Genomic DNA, 16,352 nt, shown 5'->3' on the forward strand with positions numbered 1-16,352 from the left:
CTTTTTTATTTTATTTACATTTACTTTTTTGTCATTATACAAAATAAATGTCATTAAAATATTTTAAATTACACCTTAGCAGAGACTTAGTGGAGAAGACTGAGGCTATATTATTTTACTCCAGACAATATTTCTCTATGTGGGATTTTCTTATGGACACGTGTCTTAAAGACATTACTACAGAAGGCAGGTGAACATTTCCACCAATATTGTCAAGCAAAAAAGTATATTTAACAGAATTTGGCCTTTTGTGACAACATGCCCCAATAGCAATGCATGGGCTGTTACAATGGAAGTCTGGGTCAATGATGTGACAGGTCATTTTTTTTGTCCAAAGGCCTTAATAATAATAAAAAAACAAAGATATGACATCCAAAATATGTAAGGTAGTACAACTAGATCTCTTTTATTGAATCCAAAAGGTTTTAATTATATTTTGCTACTTATAAAGGTATTTTAAAGATTTTGAAGTGTCAAAAGGTCATTCGATTTAACTGTCCAAAGGCCAATACAGCCATTTCATTTGTGATTAAAATGTAATAAATGTATATATTTTTCATTCTGGCATGATTTTATAACATTGTATATCAATATAGTGCAAAATTGTATTAAAATTATGTGTAGAAGTCGTTGCTTTGTTATGAGAAAGAATGTCCCGAAAAATGAATTTCATTGATGTCATTCGGAGTAACCAATATAAAGGGACCATTTTGGATCAAGTCATGCGGTCAATATCATGTGACAGGATGTGACATCATTCAGACGCCTGTAAAGGACTATATGGTCGTGAAATAAAGTAACTAACTCTCTTTTAACTATTTGAAAAATTAATGTTTTCACTCTCATACGCATGTCCCGAAACATCAGGTCATTCGGTTCAACCACTATCAAACATGGAAAATTTAGTAATATTTTAAAAACTTGTACTAAATATAAAATGTTTGTTTATACTTTCGTTAGATATCCTGCGGATTGTTCGAAAATATTGTCATTCGGTAAAACCGAAATTTTGGTTAAAACAAATTACTTTTTTGGTGACAAATTTAATTTGGTGTTTCTTGTAAAGAATGACAAAAGCAGTGTTAATTGATTATAAAAGCCACATAATCTCATTGCTAACACTTAATAAAACTTCAAAATTAATTTATCTCCATTATGTTTCCATTACACTTTTAAAAATCTTATTTGACCCTTAAATATATATGGTTTTATTGTGCTAAGTGTTTGAAACCGACATTTGACGTGACAACTAGCCCATGTCTCCTGATACAGCAACAACAAAAGAAAAAATGAAACTAAACTAGGCCTTCTAATATTGGAAGAAATATATTAGACTAATATTTGAAGGCTGAAATGAGGATTTGCAATTAAATAAAATGATGATTTTGAGGGGAGGTACATTAACACCATGGTACATTTTAGTACTTGTTTTGGTTGTGTTAAACATGGTACATGTCTAACGTTTGATAGTGTGTTGCTGACCATCACTGACCATGGTATTTGCATTGTATTTCAAGGTACTTCAGCCGAATACCATGGTATTATGTGCCATATACAAAAATAACCATGACATTTTAACAGTTATTTTAAAGTTGAAATGAGGAATTTGAGGAACTTCAAAAAGCAATTATGTGATGCTTTTGAGAGAAGTATTCATTTTCACCTTCCCAACAATGGCAATGAGGGGACCTTTAGTAAAATTACCCTGAAAGTCTTTTTGAGTTTGTCAGATTTCGAGTCCCAGATCGAGTCCAATCTTATATATTTTTTTCTCAATGAATATTCTGTTTTACTCATAAATACATCACAATATGGAAGTAAAATGATTTCAAATGCCATTGCATGTGGACTTTAATGTGCTCAAACTGTTATTTGTAATGTATTTCGCATATTACAGCTGGTACTATCACATAATATCCTGTTTGGTGAAAAATATTGTTTTGATTTTTAACCATCTGATTGAACAAATAGCACAATGACAGTCAGTTTTAGACTTCATGGTAATGAGAATTAAGAGGGAACACATGCTTATTTGTTGAGATAAATAATGTCAGCGCAAAACAAGAAAAGAAAATCTTAGTGGTCCTAGTCTACATTTTCAAGAACATTTTCAGGTCATGATACTGCATGATTTTCATATACTATGATCATACCATCAATATTTATTGTATATTATACTATTTAACATGCATGATACTGTATAATCTAAAAATAACATGTTAGATGTAAAAACACTGCCACTTGAGAAATGTGCAGTCAGATCACATGTAGAACTATTTATTTCTGTAAAGAAAATAAAATTATACATTTTTAGATTAGTTTATTAATAATTATATATTTGCCTGTAAATAAAGAACAAAAATTATGGTCTGAAATGCATGAAAATCATTTTTAAAACATTTTTAAATGTTAAAAAAAGATTCACTCAAATTGCTACATATATAATATAATTTGCAATGAAAATCTAAAACAAAAGCATTTTCACTAGAACACAATGAAAGAAGGGACATTAAATCAAACTTGAGCAAATGAAGTAAAAAATCACATATGGTACACTGAGTGTTGCTTACATTTATTATCTTGTAACTAAGGATTATATTTACTCCTCTTAGCATGTTAGACAGTTAATTTGAGAGCAGTTTGGCTTGTGTTTCATAAACAGACAAATAAGAGGATTAGAGTGGATAAGCACTAATGCATTGTCACCACTAGGAGGCAGCGTTTGACAGAAAGATATTTTCAATAGCATATGGACGACGCCATCTGCAGATTGTGTCCTAGTGAACACAAGACAGTGGCATTTTAATAATTGTTACAAAACGGACGTGCTGTGGTCTTGAGCCCATTTTTAGAATTACATAATTCCTAATCCATCTATCCATCCATCTTTTGGATTAATTTTAGTCAACAATTCAGTTTAATCAAGGATTAGTTGTCCCACATTCAGCGGCTAGCACAGTACATCAACACATATGTTGGATAAAATGCAGTTTAATAATATTGATATTTAATATTAGTAATAAAATGTTATTTTGACAGGTAGAGGCACCCTTCACAGTGAAAGTTAATGGGGTTATGTCCATGAAAGAGGCTAAAAATATCCTTTTTTTGTAGTTGCTTATTTACATTTTTTTTTTTTTACAGTTATCTCTGAACATTTTTCACAGATAAGTGTATATATTTATTAATTTGTATATAATTAGCCTACTATTTTCAGGTGCATCTCAAGAAGAAATGTTCAGATCATATTTCTTCTAAAATGAAATTATTTGGATACTGTAGTTTGAATAAAGAAAATTATGTCAGGACCAGATTTTTGCATTGTAAGAATATTTTCATGACAGCATTATATAGTTTATTGTATGTGTGTGTATATTCATAATGTCATGTCAAAAAGTTCTGAGAAACTGTAAAAAAAATGTAAACAAGTAAATAAATTAATAAAACCTAATATATATATATATATAAAATTAGGTTCTTCATATGTATATATATATATAAACTACAAAACTACAAAAATGTTTTTCCATAAATCTTTGACCCTAACCATCACCCATAACACATCTGATTTGATTAATGCACATGTAAGGTAGCAAGGGGTTAACCTCCCTTAACTCTCTTCCCTGGACACATTCACAGCATCTGTGTCCAACCATTAAATCCTGTCCTCATTCCTGCTAAGCTAGACGGACAGCCAGCTGAGCCAATCACAGCCTTCAGCTGCCCCACAGCCAACCAATAGCAAAGCAGGAACGGAGGAGGGACGTTGCTGGATCACATAGCTTGGGTTTGTAGCATCCTTGTAGCTCTTCTTGTCTTATCTTTGAATAGAATGATATGAACGAAAAACAGAAAACAGCTGAAAAGGTAGAAATGAGATGTGATTTTGTACGGTAGGACAAAATGTGGTGAATGCAGGGATCCAGAGGGGAAAAACATTTCAATTTACAGCCTCTCAGCTGGTCTGTTCTAGCTGAGGAACGAAGGAGGAGGGGTGAAAGAAGAAATTCCCACTCCTTTTTTTCCATCGGCTGCCTGGAAAACCTTGGAAGGACATCGTCCGTGGCCACATTTCTCCATGAACAGGTCTGTGTCTTTCATATTAGCAGCCTGTGACAACAGACAAACATTTTATAATCAGATTTCAGCTTATTTACACTCATTTTAAACTCTTTAAATGCTCTACACAATTCAATTAATGCAGAAAAACTCATTTATAACTGATAAGGCACAGGAGTACGCACATTATTTTGGTGTTTGTTGGTATGGCTATCTTTGTCTGGTGGTGGCCTCTGATTGGTTGAGGAGGCAGGCTTAAGAAAGCCCGAAGCGTTCTGATTGGCAGAAAAAACTAACATGTTCTTCATTAAGCGTGCAGACTGTTTACACATTGACGAGACAGAGCTTTCACCCTGAATAATTATGTAAGAAGTTAATCAACACCCCTCAAATACTCAGATTACTGGGATCAGCTGCAGGTATTTTTGTCTCCTGTGTTTGAATGTCCTTTTTAAAAGGGAAAAACATCAGAAAGTCAGTTACATGTAGTTTACTGTTTGACTATTTCACTTTGTATAAACAAACAAAATCACATTTACAGGACTTTTCTTGCAATAGAAGTCTGAGCAATGCACTGCACCAGGAAAAATGTAACTTTTTTGGCTGTTTTGAAAGTACCTCATGTACAACACTGTAAATGTTAACATAAAATAAAATAAAAAAGATTTGCTTGCCCATGCAAAGTTATATCTCTATATATAGACACCTTGACTCCTGTGATGACAATGTAAAGCCAGTAAAAATGGCAAGTTTCGTACAATACTTGCAAGCATACTATAAAGGGATGTGATGTCAGTACTGTTTACATAGAGCAAACTTCATCCAGGAATTGATGCATAAGATGATTTAAACTCAAATGAAACACTTTTTGCATTGAAGAATTATTTAAAGTGCATTAAATAAAATGGAAGCTGCACATTTCTGCTTTTAAACTGTTGTAGGAACGTAAGCTTATAAAACAGCCATAACTTAATATTTTTTCAACTAAAACCATATTGTAACTGAGCAGTAACTTCTCATTAATGAGTGAATGTGCACATTTTTAAAAAAACGTTTTAAATGTTACTATATTTTTTTACCATACCATTACTACATTCACCCCCTTTTTATTAATTAAAAAATTTAGAAAAGAACTACAGCAAAAACTAGTGTAATGCACAAAAACTACATTCTTTTTCTAACAAAACAAAATCATTATTATTCTGAAATGTTTTCAAACAAAATATATTCATTAAACTTTTAATTTTAGAATGAAATATTATGAAAGCTTGTTTCCACCAAAAAAAAAAAGAAAAAAAGGTAATTGGGACTTTTTATCTCACAATTCTTTTTCTCACAAATGCAATTCTGACTCTTTTTTTTTCACAGAATTGAGTTTATATCTCATATTTCTGACTTTATAACATGCAATTGTGAGTTTATATCTCCCAATTATGAGAAAAAAGTCAGAATTGTGAGATATAAAGTCAGAATTGCATGATATAAACTCATTTGCGTCAGTTTTTTCCCCTCACAATTGCACACACAATTGCGAGTTTATATCTCGCAATTCTGACTTTATATCATGAAATTCTGACTTTATAACTCACAGTTCTGACTTTATATCTCACAATTCTGACTTTATATCTCGCAATTCTGACTTTATATCTTGCAATTCTGACTTTAAAACTCTCAATTCTGACTTTATAACACTCAATTCTGACTTTATAACTCCCAATTCTGACTTTATAACTCAATTCTGACTTTATATCCCGCAATTCTGAGTTTATAACTCAATTCTGACTTTATATCTCACAATTCTGACTTTATATCTCGCAATTCTGACTTTATAACTCTCAATTCTGACTTTATAACACACAATTCTGACTTTATAACTCTCAATTCTGACTTTATATCTCGCAATTCTGACTTTATAACTCAATTCTGACTTTATAACTCAATTCTGACTTTATATCTCGCAATTTTGAGTTTATAACTCTCAATTCTGACTTTATATCTTGCAATTCTGACTTTATAACTCTCAATTCTGACTTTATAACACACAATTCTGACTTTATAACTCAATTCTGACTTTATAACTCCCAATTCTGACTTTATAACTCAATTCTGACTTTATATCTTGCAATTCTGACTTTATAACTCTCAATTCTGACTTTATAACACACAATTCTGACTTTATATCTCGCAATTCTGACTTTATAACTCAATTCTGACTTTATAACTCAATTCTGACTTTATAACTCCCAATTCTGACTTTATAACTCAATTCTGACTTTATATCTCGCAATTTTGAGTTTATAACTCACAATTCTGACTTTATATCATGCAATTCTGACTTTATAACTCAATTCCGACTTTATAACTCACAATTCTGACTTTATAACTCAATTCTGACTTTATAACTCAATTCTGACTTTATATAATGAAATTCTGACTTTATAACTCACAATTCTGACTTTATAACTCAATTCTGACTTTATAACTCAATTCTGACTTTATATAATGAAATTCTGACTTTATAACTCTCAATTCTGACTTTATAACTCACAATTCTGACTTTATAACTCAATTCTGACTTTATATAATGAAATTCTGACTTTATAACTCGCAATTCTGACTTTATAACTCAATTCTGACTTTATAACTCTCAATTCTGACTTTATAACTCTCAATTCTGACTTTATAACTCGCAATTGTGACTTTATATCTCGTAATTCTGAGAAAAAAAGTCAGAATTGTGAGATAAAAAGTCACAATTACCTTTAATATTTTTATTTAATGGCGGAAACAAACTTCCATAAAATATACATGATAAGCAGCCTAAAATCTTTGGTAATTTAAATAAAATATAAATATTAGATGAAAAAAAAAAAAATGCAAGAATTGTTGCAAAGAAATATGTTTATGTTAAAGTACTAAAATTAAACTAAAATTGAATAAAAGTGAATTAAAGCTATAGAAATAAAAAACTAAAAGTAATAAAAATGACAAGAGCACATGACAAAATGACTAATACTTAAACTAAAATGAAAACTGAAATATAAAAATAAAAGCTAATATAAATATTAATAAATACTATAATACTAACTACTCTACTAAAATATCACTGGATCTGGCTGCTAGAGAATTGCTAGGTGGCTGCTGTGGTATTCTGGATAGTTACTTCAATGTAAGTATGTTGAATTATTTTCACCTGTTTTTCATCAAAAATTTGTGTCTGATCACTTAGTAAATTAAACTTAATAAAGATTGAGTCTGATCACTTAGTAAAGTAACAGCACACATTATTTTAATTCTTAATGTTTGTAGTTTGTTCAAATCACTAAATATGAGTAATAGTAATGATGTTTGCCTTATTTACACGATTATATAAAATCAGCAAGTGTGTGAATGAATATATCCGAAAACAGATTCAGCATCTCAGCTGCAGGTGGCCTCAGGCCTGTTGTTAGAAAGTGAGAGAGCACGAGAGAGAAACAGCGAGGGAAATCAAGAACACATCTGTGTGCATCTCTTTGTCATCTCTTACGAAACGCACCTCTTTCAACGTGAGCTGTGTTTCTGGGTACTTGATTTCCTAGGTAGAGTATCAGACTGGTGCTGTGCCTCTGTCTCTCTGTCTCTCTCTCTTTCTCTGAGCCACTCTTGTACCCACATCCTGCCACGACACACACTGCTGCCCGGCTGCTGCAGAGAGGGATGAAAGTACCTAACGGCAACAAAACGCGCGCACACACACACACGCACGCACATGCTTATACACACAAAACAAACACACATGCATTTTCAGGGGAACTATGGGTGAATTTAATTAAAACATGTCCAATTTAAACGTCACTTCAAATAAAATAAAAAAAATTTTTTTTTTACTCTGCCTTGTTCCAAACCTGTATGATTTTCTTTATTCTGCAGAACACAAAAGAAGACTTTTGTATAAATATTTTTCATTGTGACAGTTTATTCAGGAATTTTCAACCCAAATTTTCATTACTTTAATTTTTAAATTCCAATTATTCTCAAAGTAATTCTCTTTAGTTTTTTTTTATTAATATTATATATAATTTGTTTTAATTCAAATCAAATTCAATTCAAATTCAAATTTTAAAAATGTGCACATTCACTTATTAATGAGAAGTTACTGATCAGTTCAACTGAAAAAGGGCAGTACAACAAATATCATTATTATGTATAAATATTATTTTTCAAATGAAAGAATGTACTTTACTTATTTTCTTTTTACATTACAGTAAGGAGACATTATATTTTGTCTTAAAAAATAAGCTTTATTTTGGGGTAAAATCTGTTTTCAAATACTTTGTGAAATTATATATCATGCACTTTGTCCATACACTACTGTTCAAAAGTTTCTGTAAGATTTTTTAATGATGTTTTATGAAAGAAATCTCTTATGCTTACCAAGGCTGCATTTTGATATTTAAAATATTATTACAACTGAAAATAATTGTATTCTAATTTAATATATAAATTATTCCTGTGATTCAAAGCTGAATTTTCAGCATCATTACTCCAGTCTTCAGTGTCACATGATCCTTCAGAAATTATTCTAATATGATGATTTGATACTCAAGAAACATTTCTTATTATCAATGTTGAAAACAGTTGTGCTGCTTCATATTTTTTCAGGAAATAGAATGTTGAAAATAACAGCATTTATTTGAAATAGAAATCTTTTGTAACATTTTAATTGTCGTTACTGTTACTTTTAAACAATTTAATGCGTCCTTGCTGAATAAAAGTATCATTCTTTAAAAAAAAATCTTACTACTGACTTTTTTTGTACATGTCAAATTTCAAATTCTAAAAACAAAGTTGATCCATGCCATCAAAAGCTGTTCATCTTTGTTTCAAAAGTCTAGTATATTTGTGTTCATCAAGCTAAATATTTTTCAAAATGGTCATATCCAAATTGGGGAATTTTACTGTTCTGAATTTCTGTCATTCCAAACCTGTATGACTTTCTTTTTTCTGTGAAACTATAGGGGAGGTATTATAATAAATAATACTGATACTACTTTAGTCTAGACAACAAACGTTTAGAGTGGACACAAAGCACCATAAAAGTATCATAAAAGTAGTCCATAAGACTTGTGCACAATATTCTTCTAGAGTCTTCTGAAGACATACAATATCTTTGTGCGAGGAACAGACTGAAACTTAAACCCAATTTTCACCAAGATATCACATGGCTTGGAATATTCTTTGGATTTGTTGTGTTATTAAGGTGAGCAAACGATAACCGACTTTTATTTTTTGACATGTCCCTTTAACTGCATGAGCAGTTCTTTGTGAATGGAGACAGTCTGCGGTTTAGGAGATTTCTACATTCTCATTCACATCCACCAAGATCTCAACAGCAGATTCTCCTATTCTCTATTTTAAGCGTCGAGCCTCGTTCCTGCCTCCAGCCCCCACATCCACAAACGCGCGTACACACGGATCCTAACGGTTGTAGTGTGGAAGGAAGCTTGCGGTTTGCCAACAGTATCTTAAAAGCTCACACATCCATATGTCATCCAGAGGGTTTGTACTCATGTACACTCACTCTTTCTCTCTCTCTCTCTCAAACACACACTCACACCACAAACACACACATTGTGTCAAGAGCACTTAATCACACACAGATTTTCTCACTGATAGAACTACTGCTATCCAAACCTGAATGTATCTGATGACTGACGATTTCAAAGTCTCTTGGTTCAATCGCAGATATTCATAAAGAACAAAAAACTTTATCAAGAAGCAAATCTACAGTATGTGGCTTCTATTTAATTTTGACCAAATCACATTCTTTGCTGAGAGTTTGAAAGAAATTAATACTTTTAATTAGCAAGGATGCATTAAAAGTGATCAAAAGTGACAGTAAAGACATAATGTTACAAAAGATTTCTATTTCAAATGAATATTGTTCTTTTGAACTTTCTATTTATGAAATAATCCTAAAAAATTGTATCAAGGTTTCCACAAAAATATTAAGCGGCAAAAACTGTTTTCAACATTGATGATGATAATAATTAATGTTTCATGAGCAGCAAATCATCATATTAGAATGATTTTTGAAGGATCATGTGACATTGAAGACTGGAGTAATGATGCTGAAAATTCAGCTTTGATCACAAGAATACATTAATAAAATATATTAAACAGAAAACATTTATTTTAAATTGTAATAATATTTCATAACATTACTGTTTTTGTACTGTATTTTTTTGCAAATAAATGCAGCCTTGGTGAACAGAAGAGACTCTTTAAAATAAATAAAATAAAAAATAAAATCGTACTCACCCCACACTTTTGAACGGTGTCATTCAGTACCGAAAGTATCAATAAAATTAGTTCAATCGAATTTTAAAATGGACTGTTTTCTCCAGTATTTGTATTTTTATGCTTAATGATTGCCACATTATTACCATATCAAGCAAGCAAACAGTAAATGATAGTGGGATCAGCTGTTCGCTTGCTTCATGTAAGTAATGCTATTTTGCTACCTAATGTTCTAAATCAGCCGTTTTTAAACTTTTAGATGCATCAAACCCCCAAGTATGAAGGGAGGAACCCCTTGCTAAAATATAAAAAACAGCTACATGTTTTCATGTATACCCAATTTATACTGTGAAATGGAAAACATTTATGTTTCTATAGGTTGTAACCTGTGTAACACTAGTTAGTTACTGTGTAACAGTAGTTAGTCTCATTCTAGTGTAAACACCGTTTCTTTTTTCTACACACCAGTAGCCTATAATATTTTTAGATTTATAAACCTGAAAAGAAACAAATCTAAGGCTGTCTTACTTTTTGTTGCGCAAAAACAAACCAAAAATAACGACTTTATTCAACAATTTCATCTCTCCCCTGTCAGATTCTTACGCTGTTTACGTTGTATAGACAGTGAAGCGCATGCACAAAAATTATTCCTGCTTCATGACATTAAAGGATTAGACCACTTTTAAATACATTTTTCCTGATAATTTACTCACCCCCATGTCATCCAAGATGTTTATGTCTTTCTTTCTTCTTCAGTCGAAAAGAAATTAAGGTTTTTGAGGAAAACATTCCAGGATTTTTCTCCTTATAGTGGATTTCAATGGCTACCAACAGGTTGAAGGTTAAAATTGCAGTTTCAGTGCAGCTTCAAAGAGCTTTAAACGATACCAGACGAGAAATAAGGGTCTTATCTAGCGAAATGATAGGTCATTTTCGAAAAAAAATACAACCGTTGCCTTGCCTTGAACGTACTTTCCGGTTTCCGCATTCTTCATAACGCTTACGCTGAATGTCCTACGCCTTCCCTATTCTACTTACGGAACGAACGCGGCGCCAGTTTTGTTTTTTCCGTAAGTAGAATAGGGAAGGCGTAGGACATTCAGCGTAAGCGTTATGAAGAATGCGGAAACCGGAAAGTACGTTCAAGGCAACGGTTGTATATTTCGACTGAAGAAAGAAGAAAGAAAGAAAGACATGAACATCTTGGATGACATGGAGGTGAGTAAATTATCAGGAAAGGTTTATTTAAAAGTGGACTAACGTTAATCCTTTAAGTTTGAACCACTGTAGTCACGTTGACTATTTTTACAACGTCTTTACTTCTTTTCTGGACCTTAAATGTGGTAATTACATTGCTTTCTATAGGGGATAAAAAAAAAACTCGGATTTCATCAAAAAATATCTTAATTTGTGTTCCGAAGATGAACGAAGGTCTTACGGATGTGGAACGACACAAGTGTGAGTAATTAATGACATAAATTTAATTTCTAGGTGAACTAACCCTTTAAATGATGTTCCTTTACAGGATTCTTGTCAGGAGTTCAGGAACACCGTGAGCGCCTCATGGCCGACGCAATGTTGGAGGATTGATTCCCAGTAGGGGTTGCCTTCCAAACGCACTCGGCTCGTCTCCACAACGGCGTCCTGCAACAACCATGTCTCTGACCACCACCAAACCCGATTTGTTCACGTCCACCCAAACCCTGACCCCATTCACAGCCCCCACCCTCCCCCTCACTACCTTCATTCCTGTTTTCACAAGTTCAGGAGAGCCCAGAACTGAGCCGGAGAACATCACGTCAAGGACCGTCTTCCGCTCCATCACGTCGTCTGCCAATGAGACCGGCCTCAACTCCACGCAGCTGCCTGTCGCATCGGTGGAAGGAGCAGGGATGGGAATGGTGCTCGTACCCTTTGGCATCATCACAGTCATTGGGCTGGCTGTTGTTGTGGTGAGGAAAATAAATGATCACAGATTCCACAAAAATATTAAAAATAGGACTGGAGTAATGGTTGCTGGCATTTCAGCTTTGCATCACAGGAATAAATTATATTTTAAAATACATTCAAATAGAAAACAATTATTTTAAAATGTAATAATATTTCACAATATTACTGTTTGTACTGTATTTTTGATCAAATAAATGCAGCCTTAGTGAGCATAAGAGACTTTTTTAGTAGTGTATATGCTAGCATACTTCTAAAAGTTGACAAAATTAAGCAGATATACACATTTAAAATGTGTAACACTCTATTTTGTGATGAAATTATTTTTTTGTGTTATGATTCTGTTGGTTTTAATTAATTTAGAATGTAATATATGTGAATTTTATGTAACACTTCTGTATCTTACATAACATTTTTCTTCTCCTTATCAGCTTCTGTACATCCGGAAAAAGAAAAGGTAAGAAAATGTGCATTTCTCTATCGCTCCACTGCAGTCTTAAAAATGGAAGGTTCTGAGTGAATATTTCATACGAGGCTGTAAAACATTTTGGTGGTGTTCCCCACATAGAAGCTATGTTGTGTTTTCCTCTACAGGCTGGAGAAACTGAGACACCAGCTGATGCCCATGTATAACTTTGATCCAGCAGAAGAACAGGATGATCTAGAGCAGGAACTCTTGGACCACGGACGAGATGGAAGCCCAGCAGGACCAAACTCCAAAGTAAGAGTACAACACCACACGGGCTGAAGGCAAAAACATGACGTCAAATAACAAATAATTGTTAGGGCATACACTGCTGATTTTAAAATAAAATTATTATTTCTGTCTGTGGACGACTAGATGGATGGATGGATGGATGGATAGATAGAACAATAAAATGTTAGATAGATAGATAGATAGATAGATAGATAGATAGATAGATAGATATGGATGAATATAGATATGGATGAATATAGATAGATAGATAGATAGATAGATAGATAGATATGGATAGATGGATGGATGGATGGATGGAGGGATAGAACAATAGAATAATTCTTGGATAGATAGATAGATAGATAGATAGACAGATAGATAGATAGATATGGATGAATATAGATAGATAGATAGATAGATAGATATGGATGAATATAGATAGATAGATAGATAGATATGGATGGATGGATGGATGGATGGAGGGATAGAACAATAGAATAATTGTTGGATGGATAGATAGATAGATAGATAGATAGATAGATAGATAGATATGGATGAATATAGATAGATAGATAGATAGATATGGATGAATATTGATAGATAGATAGATGGATAGATAGACAGATAGATAGATAGATAGATAGATAGATAGATAGATAGATAGATAGATAGATATGGATGGATGGATGGATGGAGGGAGGGATAGAACAATAGATAGATAGATAGATAGATAGATAGATAGATATGGATGAATATAGATAGATAGATAGATAGATATGGATAGATGATGGATGGAGGGATAGAACAATAGATAGATAGATAGATAGATATGGATGAATATAGATAGATAGATAGATATGGATAGATGGATGGATGGAGGGATAGAACAATAGAATAATTGTTGGATAGATAGATAGATATGGATGAATATAGATAGATAGATGGATAGATAGATAGATAGATAGATAGATATGGATATAGATAGATAGATAGATAGATAGATATGGATGAATATAGATAGATAGATAGATAGATATGGATGAATATAGATAGATAGATAGATAGATAGATAGATAGATAGATATGGATGAATATAGATAGATAGATAGATAGATAGATATGGATGAATATAGATAGATAGTAGGGCTGGGTATACCAATATATTGACACAATTTTCACGATTCAATATCGATTATTTTAGATGTAATATTTCAGTTTCAGTACATGGCAAATTTTCTAGAGGATAAAAATCTCTCAACTAATGCTGTAAACTACACATGGGAGTCAGTTGGTACTACTATAATAATACTGAAGGTTAAATGAACTTATTTATATACAAACACTTAAATTACACTCAATGATGTTTTTATTATAAATAAAGTTTAGAATTACATAATCAAATTTCTACTCCAATTTGTTTTTTGAAATGTAAACATTTAAATCATGGCTGTCATAACTGATTTATTCAAACATGCATTACATATTGAAGAACATTATAGTCAATATATATAACAGTGCATGGATGGATGGATGGATGGATGGATGGATGGATAGATAGATAGATAGATAGATAGATAGATAGATAGATAGATAGATAGATAGATAGATGGAATGTTAGAATGTTAGAATGTTTGTTGAGGTATCTTTCAAAATAATTTCTACCATATATTATTAAATGCTTTATCTTAATTTCAGTTTCTATCATTCTCATTTCTCTTAAGTTCTGACACAAGGCCATGTGGTTTGTTATTTGTGGTAAAGTATCCATCACTGTAAACGTGTTCGTTATCACATGTCCATTTAATATCACTATTACTCCTCATCAAACAGCAGCTGTGACTAAATCCATCTTTAATCGCTCCTCCATTTGTGTGGCACTAGGAGCTTCATTAGTCTCATTCTCATACTGTCAACATAACACAATTTTGCAAGCTCAGTTTTGCAAATTGATATTTGTGCAATATTTCACTGTGGAACTAGGTTTAAATGTGTATGAATTGATTCTATAATGATTTTCCCTCAATGTCCCATGTAATTTACTTACTTTCACTCTCTCTTTCCCGCCACAGACACTGACCACAAGTCAGGGAACAACTCAAAAACCCAGTCGACTTGTTTTCACTGACGTGGCCGATGCCATTAATGCATGACGCCATTCAATGCTGCACAGGAAGAAAGGGGCACAGAAATCTGGACAACTGGACACATTGATTCAGGAATATTTGCATTGACATTTGGTACAATATAGTAAAAAAAAATCCAACTAAAATTTGAAATATTGGGTTAACTGGTACCTTTTTAATTAATAATTTCTAAGCCAAAGTTACAGTCTGCAGCATTAAGATCATTACATTTTTTGACCACTTTTATTTTTTAAGAATTTAGTATAAACCCAGAAAACTATGGAGTGCAAATGGCAAAAATTATTGTACCAAATACACAATGACGAGAATATTTTTTACGGTGTGCACTGATGAATATGACATTATACATTTTAAGGACACTTGATTTAAAAAACTGCAAAAAAGAAAAGTTCTTCACTACTACAAAATTCAGCTGGATCTGTCCAACTGTTATAAGTTATAACCACTCATGCAACATGGACTTTATTTTTTTTTTAGATAATCTCTAGGTGTAATAAGAATCACTTTGAGCCTCAATTCATGAAACATGAGCAGAACGAATGTCGCTGTTAATCTTTTGCAAAACCATTTTGACATAAATTGCTGCATAATGTGACAATTTAGGAAACAATGATTGTAGAAACACTGAATGAGGCTCATTGTGTTCCTTGTTTATCTGAATGACTGATAAAATAACCAGTTATGCAGATTATTTATTTTTAAGAAGGGAATCCAAATGCAACTTTAAACCCCTATTGTTTGAGGGAAATCTATTTTTTTTGTGAATGAGAACCACATGATTTATTATTTATTCACAACTGAAAGCATTCTGTGAACTGATTCATTAAAAGGAAATACATGATCTTTCCCCATGAAGAGAATTTCAGCTTTAAAGTTACTTTGTTTAATTTAATAAAATTGTGATGAACTGTCAGACGTGACATCAGGCAGCCAGTTAAGAGTGTGAGACAGTATTATAAAGATCTTCCATGTGATATGAGCTCACTGTTTCGGTTCATTGAAACACAAATGTTCTGTCACAGAGTATGAATCTGAACAAATGATGAACGTTGACTGATTACACAAGATTTGTATGCGTGTGTGTGTGTGTGTGTGTGTGTCTGTTTGTGTAGATGTAATAATCCTCTGTGTACCACAAACCAGCGGTGGATCATTTTAAAGAAGTTTTTAACTTTTATGACAATGAAGGACATAATAAAAAGGATATTTACACTATGAGATGT

The 16,352-nt window shown here is 32.3% G+C and overlaps 1 protein-coding gene and 1 long non-coding RNA gene across 4 annotated transcripts; one reads left to right on the forward strand and one right to left on the reverse strand.

The window, feature by feature from the left end:
• Window positions 1-3,704: 3,704 nt before the first annotated feature.
• si:ch211-161c3.5 (uncharacterized protein C3orf18 homolog) lies at window positions 3,705-16,347 on the forward strand. Of its 2 annotated transcripts, XM_048199162.1 has the most exons (6): window positions 3,705-4,086; window positions 11,867-12,293; window positions 12,720-12,745; window positions 12,883-13,009; window positions 14,707-14,740; window positions 15,055-16,347. In XM_048199162.1, exons 2-5 carry the CDS (start codon window positions 11,997-11,999, stop codon window positions 14,710-14,712), a joined length of 456 nt encoding a protein of 151 aa, XP_048055119.1. In that variant the 5' UTR covers window positions 3,705-4,086; window positions 11,867-11,996; the 3' UTR covers window positions 14,713-14,740; window positions 15,055-16,347. The 2 variants fall into 2 exon arrangements, with proteins under 2 accessions (XP_048055119.1, XP_048055118.1); XM_048199161.1 differs by lacking the exon at window positions 14,707-14,740 and having other exon boundaries at window positions 3,710-4,086.
• LOC125273624 lies at window positions 3,971-11,976 on the reverse strand. Of its 2 annotated transcripts, none has more exons than XR_007186108.1 (4): window positions 11,843-11,976; window positions 7,598-7,768; window positions 4,245-4,506; window positions 3,971-4,110 (listed from the first exon to the last, which is right to left on the reverse strand). It is a non-coding gene; the product is annotated as an uncharacterized LOC125273624 (long non-coding RNA). The 2 variants fall into 2 exon arrangements; XR_007186109.1 differs by lacking the exon at window positions 11,843-11,976 and adding an exon at window positions 11,055-11,112.
• Window positions 16,348-16,352: the final 5 nt, after the last annotated feature.

The sequence above is a fragment of the Megalobrama amblycephala genome, linkage group LG8 (genome assembly GCF_018812025.1).
Source record: "Megalobrama amblycephala isolate DHTTF-2021 linkage group LG8, ASM1881202v1, whole genome shotgun sequence".
NCBI classification, from domain to species: Eukaryota; Metazoa; Chordata; class Actinopteri; order Cypriniformes; family Xenocyprididae; genus Megalobrama; species Megalobrama amblycephala.

Coding starts and splice junctions, on each gene's coding strand:
- si:ch211-161c3.5 (XM_048199161.1), top strand. CDS start 11,997: ATGTCTCTGACCACCACCAAACCCGATTTGTTCACGTCCACCCAAACC. Junction 12,294..12,719: donor TTGGGCTGGCTGTTGTTGTG/GTGAGGAAAATA, acceptor TCTCCTTATCAG/CTTCTGTACATCCGGAAAAA. Junction 12,746..12,882: donor TACATCCGGAAAAAGAAAAG/GTAAGAAAATGT, acceptor TTTCCTCTACAG/GCTGGAGAAACTGAGACACC.